Genomic DNA, 20,751 nt, shown 5'->3' on the forward strand with positions numbered 1-20,751 from the left:
TTAGTGGCAAACCTGCATTTTCGATATATATATATTTATATATATTACATTTCTAGTAGGTTAACGTTCAAAGGTCAAGGCCAGAAAGTGAGTCACCTGATAATTTCAGGTTTGATAAAGGAAGGACACATGACATTTCTGATTACAATTGAAATCTGCAAAATGTGGGAGAGTCAGCTTTGAAGTAGCCAACCTAAACCTACCATAGCACAAACAAGTTCAGAAAATATTAATGGCTGACGTGGCAAAATGGAAAAGTGAAGGGAAAGGTGAATGAAAACCTTTTTATATGTTTAAAATGATGTCCCTACTGAAGAGTATCCAGCAGCTCTCATCTCCTTGAGAGTTCCAGCTAACCAGTCCAAACCCTCGTAGAGCCCATCTCCTCTGAGTGCGCAGGTTCCTTGTATATGCCATTTTCTGTGTTTGAGATCAAATAGACCTAGTCCTTGACATACTTCCATCGGTGTCATGGCTCCTTTCTGGACCAACAAAATCATCCAAACTTGTATTGGAATGCCGAATGAATGAATGATCTAAGAAAATATAAACAATTCAAACTTTGCAGTCAAGGGCTAGACACCAAGCAATCTAGTCTAGCAAAACACTTTTTTTTTTCTTTTTTCCCTTTTTTTGTTAATCGTTAGTCGGAGTTTTGCTACCCATATACCCGGGGGCACCTGTGTTTGCCCTAAAGTTCGGACCCGGAAGACATCAAGGATTTTTGGTATTAAGCTTACCTGAAGATTCAAACTTGAAACCACTAAACCGGTATAACCAAGAAGACCTCAAGTCCTTGCCACAATGCCGCCCTTGGGGCATAGCAAAAGCCTTATTATTTTTTCTTTTTTATGAGAACCCCGACTTAAGACGTAAGAATAAAAGTATGGACGAGACGACGACGGCGCGACGACAAAAAAGCCTATTACAAAAAAGACCAACAAAAAAAGCATTAAAAGGCTCATAGCTCTTTTGGTCGTTAAGGCCCAAAGAGAGGGATCTCACTTCTCAGTGAGCAGAGGCACATGCCTCACTCAAAAAACCTTCAGCCCATAAAATGTTTTCATATTTATCCTAAAAAATGTTCCACAAAATAACCAAAAAAATAAACTCGCCAAATCCTATAAAGGAATGAAGGACGTCCTCCAACATCAATTTGAAAAGTCCTGTTATGACTTATGAGCCAAATTCATCCCAAAAATCCCCGAAACTTAATTTCAAATTAAAACCACAAACTGATATATCCATGATAAATAATCCAAATCCTCCATACCCCCAAATGAGGTAAAACCTCTGGTGATTATAAATGACTAGATCTCCAACTTCGACTTCAATGTTTTGTTTGGAACCAAGCGGCTCTCTCTTTTGATGACAACAGCAAACCAAGAAGTTAGTTACCCTAGATGAAGCCAAATCCTTGACAAGAACAACTGAAGACACAATGCCACTCTTCGATCTAGAACTGGACAGCAACTCTATTTTGATATCAAGCCAAAGAAACTAATAGGTGTTATCCCCTATACAAAGCCAAGGACACGATATTGTTACAGGGTATGTACGACATGGAAAGAGACCTTTTACATTCATAAGCTATCTGATCTTTTTAAAAGTTAATAATTAATAATGGTCCAATATCAACTTCACCATTTTTATTCACCCTACTTTTCATGGACTTGGCTGGTGTGTTATGGCTACAAGAAATAGCTAAAACTGAGCCTAGACACCATACATTCTACTCTAGCTCATATTGCAACCCCTAAAATTCACTATGTAATACGTTTAGAAAAATAAAAACACAAGGGATGAAGCACAGACTTAGGGGATATAAGTAATCTCTAGACCCCATAAGCTACCCTTTCCTCTTCATCACCATCAAGGTAGGTAACTTTCTATATCGATTCTTCATCCTCTTTGTAAAGACTAAGGTTTGAGAGAATCAGCGAACTTTGTTTCAACCTATATAAAGATTTATGAAGGCGACATACACATACCTTTCCATTATTCCCTTGAGCAACAAAACACAGTGGTTGCTCCATATACACTTATTATTGAAGATAACCATGTAGGAATGCGTTTTTAATGTCAAGCAGATGCAAGGGATAATGGTAGATGGACGCCCGAAATAAATAACTTGACATAAGCTAGTTTAGCAACCAGAGAAAAAGTATCAGGGCAATCAATTACATAAGTCTACGTGTAGCCTTTAGCAACAAGACGAGCTTTCAATCGGGTGACTGATCCATCAAAATTAACTTTAACGGCAAACACTCATTTACAACCAATAGATTTCTTTCTTGAATTCTTGCAAGAAAAGAAACTAAATCCCAAGTACCAATGTCATCTAAGACACTTATCTCTTCCAACATAGCAGCATGCTAGCTAGAATGAGACAAAGTTTCACAAACAATTTTAGGAACAGATAAAGACTCAAGAGATGCAATAAACGAACAAGTAGGGGAGGACAAATGGTTATACAAAACAAAAGAAGAAATAGGATAAGTACACTAGTGTTTACCTTTCCGAAGAACAAGGGAGGATCATCACTCGTTTCTGGATTCAAGGACGAAGAAGCTACTTGTATAAGGCATATGACCGAAGGAAGTTGCCGTCAAGAATAAACTAGAGTAATAGGTGGGAGAGAAGGATCAATGACAGATGGAGATGTATCGCTAGAAGACACTTTAGTATAAGAAGAGACAATTGACTAGACAAGAGTCATCATCTTCCTTTGGATGCTACCTCTGACCATGACTCAAAGATGATGAGAAATAAGTATATTCAAAGATCGCAACGTCAGGAGATACAAGATATATATTGAGATTTGGACAATAACACCAATACTCTTTTTAAATACGAGAATAGCCAAGGAAAAAGCATCTCAATGACTTGGGGTCCAATTTTGTAAGTTGGGGGCGAACATCTCGAACGAAACATGTACAAATATTTTCGAGTTAGTAGGAAACAAAGGTTGCGATGGACCTAAAGTACGATAAGGTATCTCACCTTTAAGGATTGATGAAGGCATGTGATTAATTAAGTAACAAGTTGTCGAAACAACATTAGCCCAAACATATTCTGGAACATGCATCTGAAACATTAAGGCCCCTACTGTTTCAAGGAGATGTTTATTTTTCCGTTCTGCAACTCCATTTTAAGATGGGAGTACCAACAAAAGAGGATTGATGAAGAATACCATGATCACCTAAATAGGAGCCAAGGACACTGGAGAAGTATTCTTTAGTATTATCACTTTGTAACACTTCAAGAGAACCACCAAATTGAGTTCGAATTTCAGAATAAAATTTACGAAAATGAGAAAGTAACTTAGAACGATTTTTCACTAAATATAACCAATTTACGCAAGAAAATCATCGATAAAGATAATAAAATACCAAAAACCACTTTTGGATTCAATAGGACAAGGATTTTTGGATTCAGTAGGACAAGGACGCCAAACATCATAATGAACTAACTCAAATGGAGTACTAGTTCGTTTATTGACGGTAGGATATGTACTTAAACGATGAAACTTAGCAAATTTACAAGACTCACAGTCTAAAGAATACAAATTGTGAAATTGATGACAAAGACTCTCCAACACTGAGAAAGATAGATGACCCAAACGACAATGTTCTTCTAAAGGAGATGACGTTCTAGTGCATATGGTGGCAGTAGGTATTTGGGTATCAAATATGTAAAGAGCTCCAGATCCACACTCTCTCCCAATAGTCGTTTTTCATCAATCCTAAAACAAGCAATAACCAGGGAAGAATAAGACACAACAATTGAGATCGCAAGTAAGTCTACTAACGAGAATGAATTAAAAGAGAACCGTGGTAAATTAAAAATAAAGGTCAACGGAAGAGATTTGGAAAGATAGACTGTGCCAGATCCGAGAACAAAAGAAGTGGTGCCATCCACTAGAGTAACACCAGGCAAAGAAGTAGATGGTGAAAAGGTAGCAAATAAATTGGGATTACCTGACATATGATTTGTATCATTAGAGTTAATGACCCATTTTGACAAGGACGAAAGAAGACTTTATTTGTATTACCTGACTCCACAATTGAGGTAATTGGAATAGAGGATAATGCAATAAATGATTCTTGATACTATTGGATTTAGCAAACTGTTCTGCCGAAATCATAATTAGCTTTTCGGGATCATCAAGTGTATATGCAACATGTGCCGACTAAGTACGCCGACCTTTACTTAATAGCTTCCTATAATCACACTTTGCATGACTTGGCTTATGACAATAATGACATATAATTGGTAGTCGTGTAATTGTTTTAGACGTTACCACGAATTTGTCCTCGGCCATAACCTAAAAAATACGACAGAAATTTAGAAACAGAACAAACTAAACAAGAGCAAAGTGAATCCGGACAAAACCAAACAGGAACGAACCAACCGGGATGAAACAGAACCGAAAACATGTGAACTGGAAAAACAAACCGAACCGACTTTTAAGCCATATGAACCAAACTGGACTTGAATCGGATATGATTAAACCGAACCGAGTTTACTTGACTAAACTGAACTAGACTAACTAGACCGAACTGAACTGAGCCAATGTTTCACACTCGAAACCCTAGCAGTGTGGAAGAAGTGATGTGTATCGATGAAACCACGACAAAGAAACAAATTCAAACAAAACCCAGGGCAAAGAGACAAACCTACGATGCAAACCCTAGCTTCAGCTACTATGGAAGATAGAAAAACTCACACGACGACCTACGAACAGTCGATGAACAAACAAGGAGAGGGGTACTAGCATCGGACTCGCACGACGAGGTGAGTTGGATCTCACGAATGGACGATTGTGTTTGAAAAGATGAATGGAGACTCAATGGCAGTACGGCAAACATAGACCCACGACTCATGAACCACAAAAGAGACCCACGACTGTTGGCGACTAGGTGATGACAACAACAATGGCAGCGGTGGGTAGTAGGGGTGATGATGGTGGTGGTAGTGGTTGCAATCACAAAACAATTGCACAAAACCCTAAGGCTTCAAACTTCAAAAACCCTAGGTTCACAAAATTCCAATTGCTAAGGGAAAGGCCTAATGCTCTAATACCATGTAAAGAATCAGATAATTCTATTATCATTACTTAAGAATATTTGTGCAGTTATCTGGTTGTTAGTTAGCTTTTTAAGTTGTAGTCTTTTAGTTTGCAGCTCTTGTTTAGCTTGTTTCTCATTTACTACACATTAACAAAGAGTTACTCTCTTTTAGTTTAAGTTAGAAACTACTGTAAATAGGTTTCAGCTTCAGTAAATGAAAGATATTGAATTATTATCAAAGTCTTGCGTTTCAGCTTCAGTAAATGAAAGATATTGAATTATTATCAAACTCTTGTGCAAGACTGCATCAAATACATATAGATAAATATACAAGATTGACCTAAGAATTTAAAAGGACGATAAAGGACAAACTAATACAAGTGATTACAATAATATAAAATATACTAATATAAATACTCTAACGCTAAGAAAACATTTCTTCTCCTTTTTCTTTAACTAAAATTAACAACCTGACTTTTAGATTGTTACTTCTAAAAAATCAGTGGAAAAAAAATCTAAAAATATTCTTTATTAAAAAAACAAAATCAAATAAATATCAAATACTCAGTAATCAATATTTTTATCCGCTATTCATGTCCACTAAATGTCCTTCTCGTACTTGGGCTTGTTAGGAACCTTTACCTTTCTTTTCATGTGACATCGTGGGTGTATTTCAAAGAGAGAAGTATTACTAATTTTATAACTAGCTCAAACGTTCACCACATATTCACTAGGTACTTTGTGTATTAGTATGTGCGTTTTGACTTCCCAATCTCAGATATATAATTCAATTATGGATATAGAACATTAATCTTTTCCAGAGTATGTACATACATACCATATCCTGCTTATTTGCAAATACCAATATGACACTATTCAGCATAAATGGATCGTTAATGATGGCCTGAAAGAAAAAATTACATATCAGCAAATAAAGGGTTGTTCCCAATGCCATACTTAAATGCACAACGCACTTTGTGCTATAACAGCATAACCTGAAATTCTATTTTTGCCTTTCCAATTCTCTCTCGGTCCAAGGAGTCTACCACATAAATCTGCATGTCAGTACAAGGACTTGTTTCCATTAGATAAATAATAGGTGTGAATATAAGATCTTACAATAATTTCTAAGACAGACAACAATGATAGGCTTCTTTGAATAAGAAAGAAAGCAAAGAATAACTCCATTATGCTAATTTACATTATAAAATCATTAACAAAATTCTAAAAACAAACCTGAAGAATAAAAAGCCAAATGACAAAAACTAATTAACATGCAGTACTAGTCATACCAGTCCATCTGTGTTATTAAAGTAGTGCCTCCATAATGGCCTCAGTTTCTCTTGTCCACCAACATCCCAAACAGTGAACACAACATTCTTATACTGGACTTTCTCTACATTGAAGCCTGCATGGAAAGTAAATCAATTTACTGCCCACATTAACTGAAAACCACCAGTTTATGATTGCAAGAATGAAAACAACAAGAATAAAAACCAAGCCATAAAGAAAGACAAGACCCAGGCCATGTAAACAGGAAGACTCCCATTAACTTATAAGATTAAAGCGCCAATTGCTAACCGGTAACCATAAAAAAAAGGAAAATTACAATAAAAAAAGTCACAAAAGCCCACAAAGAGGTGTTGTCAAATCATGGGAGAGTAACACGATTAAAGCCGTAGGTTGAAGAAATAGCTGGAAGATTTGGCTGAAAAGTGGAATCTCTGCTGTTTTCGTATTTGGGTTTCCTACTCGGAGGAAATATCTAGCTTGGGGTACCTAGAAGCCGTTGATGGACAAAAAAGTTGAAGGCTAGGCCAGACAAATGGAGGGGCCTCATGATCTCAGAGGGAGGTAGACTGTCTCTTAAACAAGCTATCCTCAACAGTCTACCAGTGTATCTCTTCTCCCCCATCAAAGCTCTCCAAAAAGTTATCGGCCAGATGGAAAAGACCATGACAGACTTCATCTGGAGTGGAGGAACCTATAAACCAAGAAGACAGCTGGTGACATGAAGTGCCACCTCTCTACCAACCATTTACGGAGGTTTGGGTGTAGGTTCCCTTAAACAAAGAAACAAAGCACTTCTTATGAAATGGATGTGGAACTTCACTCAAGAGAAATAAGCCCCAGGAGGAGAGTGATTGCACAGGTGTGATCCCAACAGGTGGAAGACTAAAGATAGTAGGGCAAATAGGAATAAGTGTCTTCGAGGCGCGAGGCGCACCGCAAGGCGACAAGCCCTTTGATCGCCTTGAGGCGAGAGGCGATACAAAGGCGACGCCCGATTGAAGTGAGGCGCACCTTAATAAATAAGTAAAAATTATAATATAGTGCATAAATTACCTTAAAAAAATTAATACCAAAATAGTAAATGTCAACAAGATACATAAAACAACCAAATTCTATAAGTTTTAGTTCCAAATAAAGACAAGCAACAGCGAAGATTGATGGTGGTGAAGGCTTGAAGCCCTTGAAGGTGAATGTCGAGAGGGAGGGGAGGCAGATAGGGTTTGGGTCGCGCAGGGGAGGGTGTTTTAAAAAAAACACATAAAAAATTAAAATAAATAAATAAATAAGGCTTGAAGGAGGCGATTGCCTTGCCTCAGACGACAGGCACGCCAAAGCGCCCAAAGGCGCTTGCCTGGGCACCTTGCGAGGCGCACTTGGGCGAAAACGCCTCGCCTCTCGCCTGAGGCGAGCGCCCAGGTGCGCCTCAAAAACACTGATAAGAATGGTAGGATGTGAAAGGAGATTTCCAAACTTTGTAGCTATTTATTTGATTTCACCAAATTTTTAGCTGGAAATGGGGCAAGCATTCGCTTCTGGGAGGACGCCTAAGCGGATTAGTCCCCATCAGCAACCAAATTCCTTGATATCTTTGCTATTTCGGTGAAAGAAGAGGCGTCCATTGCTTCTTGTTGGGTTTCTAAAAGCCAAACTTGGGGCTTGGGCTTCAGGCGCACTCTAAGGTGACAAGTATTTGAATCGCCTCAAGGCGAGAGGCAACAAGAAGGTGTTGCCCGAGTGAATCAAGGCGCACTTAATAACATATAAAATATATAATAATTACTACAGGTAAAAAATTAAATTACATTCTTTAAAACATGAAAACATAACAAAACAATTTAATATTTAAATAAAAGTTTACTTAAATAAAGTAAGAAAAAAATAGAGAACTTTTTTAAAAATGGTAAACTTTTTTTTTTTTAACAAGATACGAACTTTTCATTGATATATGAAAAGGAACAAAATTGTTCAAAGATACAAACTCCCGAAGGAGTGATAGAGAAAGCAAGAAATAGAAAATAAAATATAAGACAAGACTACAAAGGAGAAATAAAGGCCTCCCAATTCATACAAATCATACTAGGGGAATACGAAGAGAACAGATCAGAAAGAGCACACCATTGAGAAGCTAACGTTTGGAAGTTTGATACCATGCAGGCAGTAAGCTGCCATTTGGTTAGGTATTTTTCTTATTATTGGAAAAGCAAGGAGCTTTTTCTCCCAAGTCTTTTTGGCTGATTTTTGAAGCAGTTTTAAGTTTTCAAGGAGTGTCTTTTATGGCTTGGGATTTTGAGCAGCGTTTCTTGCTGATTATCTTAGTTTAAAGAGTTTTTATGGAAGAGCCTCTTCTTTTTCCTGGGTTGTTCATACTTGTGATTGATCTCGATTTTTCTACAATAACGGATTATGAAGATTCATTTATATGAGTTTCCCTCATTTTCTAGAGGAGCTTATTTTGAAGCTGCTTGAGATTTCGAAGAGTTCCTTTGGTCTTCTTTCTTTTGCTGTTCTTATGGCTTCTCCTCTGAATGTTCTAAAGGTTGACATAGTTCTCCTTTGTCTCAATTTGAAGAAACTAAAGTTTGATTTAGAAGTTTCTCCATCCTTGGTTTCCTCTTCAACCAAGTAGATTTTGAAGTCCTTTAGTGTTTCAAGATTTGTTCTTTGTTTTTGAAGGTCTTTGATTTCTCCCATGGTGCTCCTTGGCTGGTTTTGCTCCTCATTGTTGTTTTCATCATTCTTGTTCATTTGGGTTGTATTTCCCTCTTCTTATTTTGTGTTACCTATTTTCTTTTTCCCTCCTTTGGGGAGATCATCCTTTGAAAATTTTGTTCTTTTTCCATTCATCAATGAGAGGTTGTATCTTGTTCAAAAAGAATTATGCACTAGTCTCAATGGAGGTAGGCACTGTGCAACTTTTAGCCTTTAAGGTTTTGCTTCTATTGGGTGGACTCAAAATTTGTGGGTCTTCAAATTTATTTTTTAAAAAAATTAAAAACATGTTTCTCATCCACTCAACAAGGTGCTCGCATCGCTTTATGGTGATATCATGCCAAGGATTATTTAGTTTGGTTTAGGCTTGAGGAGAGGTCTTGGCCCCTCGAAGTGCTGAAGGATTATTGTAATTTTCTATCCTTTCTATCTTTAAATATATTATAGTTATACAGGTACCTATCAGTTTCATCCCAAAATGGAGAAGTGGACCCAATTAAACATAGCAGAGCCAGTTTTGTTCCTTCTTATAGAGGTTGGGAAAGATTCATCCTTAAGCACATAAATCTGAGCTTTTCACTTTCTAGCAGCCATATATTTATGAAAGAACTTGCTATTCTCGTCCCATTCTTTTAGCCAATTTATCTTACATTTTTGCATCAAGTTTTGCTGTTCCCTTAAATATAAATTGAGCAGTTCTTGCTTCAAAGAACCTCTCTTCACAACTTCATCCAAGGAGATACCAGAATTCTTTTCCTTTATATCCAACAAGGATATTTAGATCCAATCTTCTCTCTACTTCCTCTCGCTGTTTTCACCCCGAGTATTCCACTGCTTATGAACCAATTTTAAATTACAAAGCTTTGGAGAAATCACGAACCCTGCACAGCCATAAGAGATGTCCTCCGGAAGATTTGATTCCATTAAGCGAACGCATTCTTTGTCTTTCAACCAAGAATTAAAGAATCTAAGAGGATTAAGTCCCCAACTGTAATCCCCTGCATCAAGAACAATTGAAAAATGGTCCGACATTATTCTCTCTACTCTGCTTACCCTGGAATTGCCAAAGAGAATATCCCATTCTTTCGAGACGAAAATCTATCCATCAGTGAATGGGTGCTATCATTACCCATTGCCATTTTCAACCATGAAAATTTGCCAGTGATAATGCAACCTCCAACAACTCTAATTCATCAATGAAGTAGTTAAACCTCCTCGTGCCTTTTGTTATTCTTCCTCCTGAAGATTTGTCTGTCTGACATCCATCTGGTTACAGTAAAATCACCTCTAAGACACCAAAATTTATCTCGAAAGCCTGAAGTATTTCTAAGCTCTGCCCATAAATGTTTTCAGACTATCTAATCTGTTGGTCTATAAACATTAGTTATAACAACATCCTTTAGATGAGAAAAGGAGATAGATATAGATACTGAAAAACTTCCTTCTAGGACTTCAAGTACTTGGACTTTGTTTTCATCCCAAAGGGTTAGGATACCGCTAGAATAACCTTTTGCTTCGATTCTTCCCCAGCCAACATCCTTCGAGCTCCATAACAAGTTAACTACCTGTCTATCAATCTACTGCAACATAATTTCCTAAAGCAATACATCTGAACATAATTTCAATGTCGTTCTTTTAATCTTAAGCCTTTTCCTGTAATCACAAGGCCCTCCCATTCCAAGAGAGGATCTTCATATTCCTTTCTTAATAGGGGAAAGAGCATTCCCTACTTAATAAAAATAGGGAGGAATCTGAATTTCTAGGACTTTGCTCGAATGGTCACCACTAATATTTGGATGAATTGCCTTGTCTCACACCAGAGCAGAAGTCAAATGAGGATCATCGATAACAATGCCGAAAAGGTTGTTCAAATCTTCGAAAAAGGAATTCTCTGCAAAATTTGTTGTGCTGGCCGCTTGATCTTCCGAAAATGTAGGGAATCCTAGCTGCTGATGCTACCATTGAAGCCTTCCTCATCATGACAAATAATCATTTAAATTCTTATTCGACGGCTCATTTGTTGAATTAATGTGGCCAAGGTAAGGGTTGGAATTTCTACTCTCTTTACATTTTTCCACATTTAGCCCTCTGTCTTCATTAAAAGAGTCTAGTAAATTCTTTGCATATTATTCCAAGCAGTGGAATTCTCATTAGGGCTTTTACCATTTGGCGGCGCCAAATGAAGATCTTCAACCAAATCTCTCTCATCATTAAACCCTTTTCCCATAGTCGAAACTTCCTCCCCATTTGAATTTAGAAAATTGCAATCCATGGTTAATTTTAATTTAAACTTCCGTCTTGACAATGAGAAGGACAGCAGGGGAATAAATTTTCTTGGTGGCCATTTATCAGGCTCTAACCTCGGAGAAGCTCTTTCCAAATTCAAAAAACCCTTTGGATTTCCTGCAAAACCGCCAACTACCTTATCATTGGGGAATCCAAATCCGCCAATTTCGAAGAGACTGCATTCGAAAAACTCTTCAATCCTCTTTCCTCATTAATGACTGCTTCTTCTCCACATCTTTATTTTCAAAAATCATTCCTTCTTAAGAAGACTCTTCATTTGTCAAAATCATCTGCAACCTCTACACGTCTAGCAAATTTGAAACTTGCAATTGTAGTCTTCCTATGTATCAAACTCTGCTTTTTCACATCATCATTTACCGCAACCACACGAACTTCAAAATGACCATACTTTGTGTTAATTTGGACAACCTCCTATCTTCCTCCATTTGCCATTTACCCAATTCGAATTCAGCAATCTACCATCTCAAACCTTAACAGCACCTTATCTGAAATAAAAGGATTAATTTGGTAATCTTTTGATAATTTTTCTTTTAGAACATCCGCAATGGCCTTCCAGTTTTCATGTGCACAAAATCTTGAAACCACCATGATATCGTCCCAATCTAGCTCCAAAATCTCTTAATCTTTTATGACCCAGTATTGCTTTGGAAGTTCCTTATTGAAATCAGGGAGCTTTTCCTTGGCAACCTTCTTGTGTTCCATCATAACACTTTCCTTTCTAAACTTCGAAGTTACATTTTCAGTCAAAACTTCTTTGCCTTTCAGGACTTCAGGATAAGATGGATGAGGGTCCGAAACAGCAACGTGCTGAAATCCATGACTCTTGGATCGATTCAAGCACACCTTACCATGTTTAGAAGGCTAACCAACCACTTTTCCCTTGGCTTGCAAAACCATTATCCTTTTTCTTCCCCCAGTTGAGGGCCACACGACACATTCAATATGACTTTTTATCTTGCTTCTAAATTTCCTAACCTACAAGTTCCAAACACCATTTTTTCATGAACAAAGAAATTATCTCGCTATGAAAGCTGCAGTAACTCCATCACTTGAATCTCGAACCAAATTATATGGGCAAATTTTAGAGGCAACACTTCATTATAGGTCATATCTTCAATATAATAACCATATACTTCAAACCATATGCAGAAGTGCTTATTCTCAATACAACAACTATTGATTTTCATGTTGAAAGTAATGCAAAAGGACAAAAGGCTGAACTAACAACTCTAAACAAACTTGTGACACAAACAACCGAACTTGAGGCACAAACAATCGAACTTGAGGCACAACAGCAAACTAACAGCAAAAACCTTACAAAGAAATCACTCAGCAAGCTGAATACGAATTAAGAAATGAAGGGAAAGGGGAAAAGAGAAGAGCAAAAAAAGAGGAGAGAGAAGAGAGCATTTTTTACCAAGCTCAGCTTTAGAACTAATTTTGGCATGGTTAAAGGTTTCCTGATCTATTTCTATAAACAATTAGAGCTGTCTGTCTGCATAAAAGAGCCTCACAACTCTATCAAAATAGTCTTCTAATCTTCCTAAGATTACAGAGGCTCCTGGAAAGGAGGTGGCCCCGCAGATATTCTAAAAACTGTTTATTCTCTTCCAGAGAAAGAGAGAAGAGGGTTACGTGTTTTGCCAACAAAAACAAAACATCTGCTTAGAAAAAAAGGAAAAAGAAAAAAGGAATGGCACGGCCGACATGCACTAGATGTCCTCAAATACATACACTCTTAGAAGAAAAATGTGTAGGAGAAGTGCTCTGGATCCTCACTATCAAATGTAAAAAGTGGAGAAGCGCTAGTGCTTGACTAAGACCTCCAAATTTGCAATAAAGAGAGGTCGGATGCAATAGAGGATGTGAGAAGGTCAGTCAACAGAAATCCAAAACAAAGGGAAGGAATTGGCTATCAACAGATGGAAGAACTATTGTCGAATGAGGGAGGATGACCAGATTACCACCTTGCCCATATAGAAGGGAAACTCACCTGATACGATTTGTAATCTTAAAATGAATTAATTCCACCAAATTTCCCAATTATCAATATGATTAATAACCAAGGGAGTGGAACTTGTACATCAAACCTATTACCCCAACAAAGTCAATTCAGGAAAGGGGGGTACGACAAAGAAAAAAATCAGGGAGTAAAGAATGAAAAATATGTTTAATATTTTGGGAAAAAGAGGCCCCTTCCACGAGCAATAGCCTCAAAATCAAGGTATTTTGTATTCTTCGGGAAGATTTTTCCCTTGGAATGTAAGAGGAATGGAGGCTGGTACTGCTAGTAGATGCAGCCTTGTCAAGAAAGCAATGAGGAAGAATAGGACCAACATTGTCGTTCTTAAGGAGTCTAAAATTATCAAGATAAATAGGAGGCTTATAAAGTGAGCATGGTTTTTAAGACAAACAGGCTGGATTTTTTTTGGATCCAGAGGGGGCTGTCTGAAGCGGCATTTTGATGATGTGGAAAGAGGATATGGTGGAAGTTCATCACTCCACCTTCCATTTATTTCAGGACAATTTTTGGGGTTTATAGCACAACCACTCACTTACTACTTGGGGAAAAAATGAAGGATTTTTGGCTTGAAATCAAGGTTCTCTTTGAAATCTTGTTTGTTTATTTATTTTAATTATTTTTCTAAAATCTATGACTTTCTAGGCCAGCGAGCACACGTTTGGCTAATCTTGCAGGACAACTGTAACTCTAATACATTTTGGTGCCAAGGATATTAAATCCTTAGTAGGTGGCCACCATGGATTGAACACATTCCCTCCTTTATTATTTACATTGGTCCTCCTTTATTATTTACATTGGTCCTTACTAACCACTTGATTAACCCAAGATGGTTGAAATCTTCTTTCTTATTTAAAGAACAAAAAAAGAAAAGAAAAGAAAAGAAAGAGAGAAAATAAAAGATAAAAAATCTCAATTGTCTTTGAAATGATCGTTATTAGAGACTTTGTCTTGAATAGCAAGATAGGATGTTAAATCGGTTAAAAAAGGACTAACAGGTTAAGTACCCTAAGATTTTCGGATCAACCCTATATTATCCAACTAACTAACATGTTTTATATATATATATATATGGTTCCTCTCGACCCAAAGACCCCATAAGATAGCACAAAAACCTGCAAGCCACAAAAGGAGACCCTTATCACAAAACAGCAGGTGAAGAAGAATCTCCTGCACCATAGACCTACACCCTCTTGGCTGAGCCAAACAAAGGCCGAAAGATTCAAAAAAGCAACTCCAAATTGACCAAGCAAACTCGCAACTCCACAAGAGATGATCAAAATCCTCAAATGCCCGTTGCATAGGATACAATATTGCGGCCCAATCAAACTAGATGACTTCCTCAAAATTGGATCCAGAGTATTAACTCTACCGTGAATGACCTACCACACAAAGAATCTGACCCTAAACCCTAACACTGTTCCAATAAAGAGACAGCAAAGATCAAATTATTTATCACAAAAGTTTCTTCAATTTTCCACTACATAAAGAGAATAGAAGAAGTGGTCAAATTGGAATGCTGCCACAAAGTTATTTTTTCCCTCTTTAATGTCATCCCCCTGAACATATCCTGACACAGCACTGAAGGAGGATATTTGGACAATGCATGGTCAAAAGAGTAAAATATCTGGTTTACTGATGAAGTAACCTTATTTATTGACTCTGTCCTTGAGGGCTTTTCCAGGCTTCCCTCCATATATTTCATATTATTATGAAATATTATTGTTGATCACAAGAAAAAAAATGCAAAGCTCTCTGGTTTATGTTCTTTTGTGATTCCTCAAATTCTACGAAGTATTCTTTCAAGTAATGTCTCTTTCTTCTGGATAATTTCTCATCTTTACAACTATTATTTCTCAATGGTCCTTTCTTTTAGTAGGAAGCAACATTCATCAAAAGAATGAAATGTGTATTTTTTTTTAACAAGATACAGAATGAAATGTGTATCAAAAACACAGAAAATCACCCCAAAAGCAAGCCGAAGGAATCACAAAACCCTTCCAATTTGTTACAATAGAAAAAAAGAATTTAGGAAACAGAAGCCAATTTCAAGGGTGCTCCAAAAGGGAGCTAAGAGAACAATAACATCCCAAATCTCCAAATCATTACCATCTATTCCTTGAAAAACTTTCTACTACTTTCTAGCTTGAAGTCTCTGAAAACATGAAGCCACATGATTTTAGCCTTCTCTTTAAAAGAATGAAATACAAAACGCAGAAACTAGAAACTCCAAGCTTCTATGGATGACCAGGTCAACCACAAAAAAGTTAAACAACTTCAACAACAAAGAAATTTTCCCTGAACTCTCCAGTATTTGACCATTATAAAAGAAAACCGTAGAAAAACCTTTTAGTATTCATGCTTCCAAATAGTTGCAACATGTGAAGGGATAATAATCACAATTGCAACAAGACCATGAAGAACATTGACTTGCACAAAAGTTGGGTCAAGTTGTCAAATGTCCACACCCCAGAGTCACTATGATGAGGTGGATATGACCAACCTGAGACATAAAGAGTGGACCACTCCACCTCTCTATCATTTCAATTCCCTTTACCAAATATATGTATAGTCTCTTTCCTTTTGATCATTGAACAGGGTAATGGGGAAAAGATTACTTTATACCAACACACTAACACAGTGCGGGATTAATATAAAGTTGCTTTTATTGGGTAATTACTTGAATGGCCTTTTTTATTTTTAGAGGCTCGTAAGTTAGAAATAGATTTTTATGAAATGTGCAAAAATGTCATATATATTGGCTTTTCTTTCCCACTAAGGTGAGCACATCTTTGGAGGTGCTCACCATGGTTGACTGCCAAGTGCAAGTGGCTTACTCCCACTTTGTCATCTGGCATTGTCTCAAAAGCATTGCACTGAGTCCTTGATTTAGGGAACAAATTTATTAGCTAGCACAAAAATTATGATACTACAAAATAGAGATGTTAAAACTCAATGAAACAGTTACAAAAATCCTGAAATCCTCACATTGAGACTTTTAATTTAATTGAAAACCTACCAATTGTAGGAACAGTCGATAAAACTTCCCCAATATGCAGCTTGTACAAAATAGTGGTCTTGCCAGCTGCATCCAATCCAAGCATGACAACCTAAACCACCTCAAGAAAAAGGAACAAAATGGGTTCTATTACGTAACTAGGCAGATAGACAATAATAGAGAATCTAAACGGCAATATGAAAATATAATCCATGAGTTCACGCCAATCATATAAAGTGAATAAAACCCAGGACCTTTTGTGAACAACATCGAGAGAGAGGAGAAAAGAAAAACTTTAAATTAAATTACCAAAATTGATGTAATATAAATACCAAACAGTGGTTTTGGTTGTTTGGTAGTTATAACCATTAACTGATTATCTGATTGTGTCGTTGGTATAAATGCCCCCGTTTAGGCTGTATTGAGGGATCATTGTTTTTTTATATCCGCAAGTGTCCGGGTCAACTTACGCACACCTTCACTAAGTATTGAGGGATGATTGTAATCAATAGAATTGTATTGTTTTGGCATATACCAAAAATGCTAGCTGCAAACATGTGAGTGATTCATCCACGTCATGTAGCCAAACAAAATATTAATATTTTCTTAATTGAATTTTAAAAAAAATTATCGTATAAAGTCAAAGTAATCAAATTCAACAACTTTGGGATTCTTACATACAAAACAAAGGGAAAAACTAATGTGCTTTTTTCCGGTTTCTTTTCATTTGGGACAAAACAACTTTTCATTGATACATCATGCAATATAAAGTTATAAATACTATCCAACACATCAATCGTAATTAAAACTATCTATCCAAAAACACAATAAACTCTTGCAAAAGTTACTGTAACCCAAGGAAAGTTGCAAAAAAAACCACCCCAATTAGGCAATTACTATTGATTACTAGAGAAGAATAGTTACAAAATCATAATATAAAGATATCCAAAGAGAACCACATTTGGCTAAAGTACTTCACCCAATCTTTTGCTGTATTCTTCCATTGAGCACTCCGTTATTCCTTTTGAACGATAAACTCCAAAGTAAAGATTTTACTGCAGTGATCCATAATTTCCTTGCTCTTCCATTGATAGAAAATTTGGACAATAGTTGAAATATATTTTCCTTTAAAAAACTATAAAACCCAAGAAATAAAAAGAAAAAAATTTTGAGAAAAGGAAGTCCAACACCTTTTGCTATGTCATTTGTTCGAACTACTAAATTATCATTAGTTGTAGCATCAAGAATCCCTAGTAAAAAACCACTTCAACAGTCAATAAGGCTACCTTAGGCTCTTAGCACTAAATTTACATTATGTAGTAGTATCCAGAAATAGCAAGTAAACAATCATTTCAATAGTCAATAAGGTTACCTTAGGCTCTTAGCATTACAATGTATAGGTACCACAAGAAGGTCTGTAACTTCCTTTAGCATAGAATAAACTAAAACCTCATATAAAATTTAAATCAAGTTTCCTTTATCCCCAAGTATAGTTTATAAGATGAAATATATTATCCAAGAAGATGGTAATATAGAAAAATGAATCAGAAAATAGGTTCACAAAACGATGAGTTGATGACCAATTAAATCTTCACAATTAAACAATTCAATACTAGAAACAAAATAAGTTTGCTGACTAATCCTCCCGCATGAGCCATTTGATAATAGCTAGTCATAATCACTTAACATGTAAATCCACCGGAGGGTGGCACCTCAAGTTTGTAATCTATGTACCTATGTAAAAGAGATAAGCAAAGGATCAAATGTTTGTTTCTTTGTTAAGATTTTACCAGGAGTGGATGGCACCCTTTTTTTCTAGATTTGGGGTGGCTTTTTATGCCCATAAAGACATTGTACTGTTAACGAAAATCTTATCAGGTCAATGGTTGAACAACAAGGCTAAAGTACTTTAGAATTGTGCTATCAGAGCTCTTGTGTGGTCCTTTTGAAGTGAAAGAAATGATAAGACTTCTCAATGAGAAACAAAAGTCTTCAGATGTGATTTAAAATATAATACAGCTTATAACCACAAATTAGATAAATATTTTCTGAAATCAATAGTAACTGGGATGGATTTTTGTACTTTCCTTCGGTGAGTTTAATATTTCAAGAATGTTATGGATTCTTGGATAGAATGTTTTGAGTAGAAGTTATGCTATGAGAATTATCGTAACTTTTCACTATATTCATGACAATTTGTTTCTTTTAGGAAAAATAATACACTAAATACCAAATTCACTGTTCCTTAAGAACTTAGACTTATGAATAATGATTTTCAAATACATATTTCATTTCTATAAATAATTCTTAAAAACTACTATTCGAAGCAAACTACCAAATAGTCCCCGATTTCTTCCAGAAAAATGAGACTTTTACACCTCTTCCTTGGTCAAGTTGCAATGTTGAACTCTAAGCCAATAAGTCAATCATGATTTGTAGAGGACAACAAATGAACATCCTTGTCAAGAAAAGGAAAAACAAAAAATAGAAAACAGCAAGTGAACAAAAGCTAGAATTGCATCATAAATGAACCATTTTCCTTATAATATATGGCCTGTGCAATCAAGAATGAACCCATGAGACTAACTCCTTTTCAAAGTCAAATTGTAGTGTGTTTCCGATACAGGGGGCAACATCGACAAAATTTAAGAAGTCCCACTTTGACTACAAATTCGACAAAATTAGAGATTAATGCACCGGCTAATAAGGAAACAAAATCCTACAATCAGAAGAAGGTTTCAATTATCCAGAACCATTATTAGCCAGATGAAACCAAACCATCACACCAAAACTTCATACAGTTTCCAATCCCACTTGCATTCAGCTCTCTGGCCATAGTACCGGTATATATAAAGTTAATCAATCAAAATAATTTCTTCATAAATCGGCCTACAATTTTAGGCCAGCCGTGAGACAAATTAAACATCAGAATACGGCGAAAGCAGCCTAATGCCAAAAAGAAATCTACAACTTATAGCTGAGATCAAGAAGAAGAAATGGCCACAAGAACCATATCGAAGCACGTAACGGTACCGAATCCAATTAAGAATAAAACTTTCGAAAACACAAAAGAAAAAAGAGAGACGGAGCAGTACAATACCCGCATCTCAGAGTTGCCGAAAAATGTGTCGAAGAGTTTGCGAAACGCTTGACCCATCTCTTCTTCCGATTCCTGGCTTTCAACTCCCGATCTCTGTGTCAAAGTCTGAAACAACGTACAGGAGAATACTTTGCAGTTTTTTGCTTTTTCTTTTTAGAGAAAGAAAATTGATGAAATTGAAAAGATGGTAGAGAATGTTCTGAGAAAATACCTTGAAGAAAGAGTAGCGTAAGAAATGTTTTTTCTCTTGTTTTTTTTTTATTTTAAAAAACTACTGGGTTCTTTTCTTTCTCTTAAAAGAAATAATAATTCGAAGTTTAAATATTGAAAATTACATTTTTGGTCCCATCCTAAGTTTTAAAAACGAGTAATTTAGTCTATTTTTTAGAAAAATAGTTTTAAATGATCCCAAAAAAAATTCATAGATATTTGACTAATCAGAAAATTCTAAATTTATAAATTTTACAAATAAATATATTAAATATAGTATCATGTTAAAATGACGATGGACACAAATAAGATTAAAAATGAATTAAGGAATCAAAATAGTTTTTTTAAAAGTAAGACAGAAATATTTTGATGAATAAAAAAAACGAATATTTTGAAGGTACATAGATTAAATTGAATCAAAATTAAAAGTACGATTACTAAAATAAATATTTTGAAAGTATATGTTATGAAAATGGTATTCTAACCTATAATTTTTTTAATATATTTTTAGTTTCTTACTTTTTTATAACCAAAATTAATTTTTACTTTTTGACACGAACATTTAAAATGTACATAACGATAATAATATATTTTTACAAAAATAAAAAAAAACACTAAAAAAATGCATTTTAATATCCTAGTAATTTTTTTTATTACAATTGATATTATATCAGGTGTATATTATAGTTGATGTGATATATTCAGATTATAAATCTATAGCCGATCTAAGTTAATGTATATATTTTTTATCAAAAATGTCGTGATTCTAAGTATAGATATTGTTCCGACTCTATTTTATTTTATTTTTTATATCTAATTTTTTGTTAAAAAAAATGAAAAAATTAATGTTTACTTTATTATTGTTTTTAGGGTAAAGTTTTATTCAAATTAAAAAAAAAGTCGGATTTTATTTAAAGGGATGGATAAGAAATAGAAAAGATTTTATTAAAAAAGTTATTTTAAATAAAAAAATATTTTGTTTCTTTTATTTGTTTGATTTCTTCCTCATCAAAAATCCATTTTATTTGGTTAATTTTTTATT

General features: G+C 35.5%; 1 protein-coding gene across 3 annotated transcripts; it reads right to left on the bottom strand.

Annotated features, from left to right (window-relative positions):
• Positions 1–19,701, bottom strand: LOC111009473 (ADP-ribosylation factor). 3 transcript variants are annotated; one of them, XM_088125339.1, is made up of 7 exons: positions 19,500–19,701; positions 16,421–16,511; positions 6,365–6,480; positions 6,068–6,127; positions 5,911–5,976; positions 282–536; positions 1–155 (listed from the first exon to the last, which is right to left on the bottom strand). In XM_088125339.1, the coding sequence occupies exons 1-6, from the start codon at positions 19,554–19,556 to the stop codon at positions 294–296; spliced, it is 633 nt and encodes a 210-aa protein (XP_087981465.1). In that variant the 5' UTR covers positions 19,557–19,701; the 3' UTR covers positions 1–155; positions 282–293. The 3 variants fall into 3 exon arrangements, with proteins under 3 accessions (XP_087981465.1, XP_087981464.1, XP_022138252.1); XM_088125338.1 differs by having other exon boundaries at positions 1–199; positions 19,500–19,700; XM_022282560.2 differs by having other exon boundaries at positions 1–199; positions 282–482; positions 19,500–19,697.
• Positions 19,702–20,751: the final 1,050 nt, after the last annotated feature.

This window comes from Momordica charantia (genome assembly GCF_013281855.1).
Source record: "Momordica charantia cultivar OHB3-1 chromosome 6 unlocalized genomic scaffold, Mcharantia_2.0 BLBB01000006.1, whole genome shotgun sequence".
Taxonomy (NCBI): Eukaryota; Viridiplantae; Streptophyta; class Magnoliopsida; order Cucurbitales; family Cucurbitaceae; genus Momordica; species Momordica charantia.

Coding starts and splice junctions, on each gene's coding strand:
- LOC111009473 (XM_088125339.1), bottom strand. CDS start 19,556: ATGGGTCAAGCGTTTCGCAAACTCTTCGACACATTTTTCGGCAACTCT. Junction 6,128..6,364: donor TTAATAACACAGATGGACTG/GTATGACTAGTA, acceptor ACTGACATGCAG/ATTTATGTGGTAGACTCCTT. Junction 5,977..6,067: donor AGGCAAAAATAGAATTTCAG/GTTATGCTGTTA, acceptor TTTTTCTTTCAG/GCCATCATTAACGATCCATT.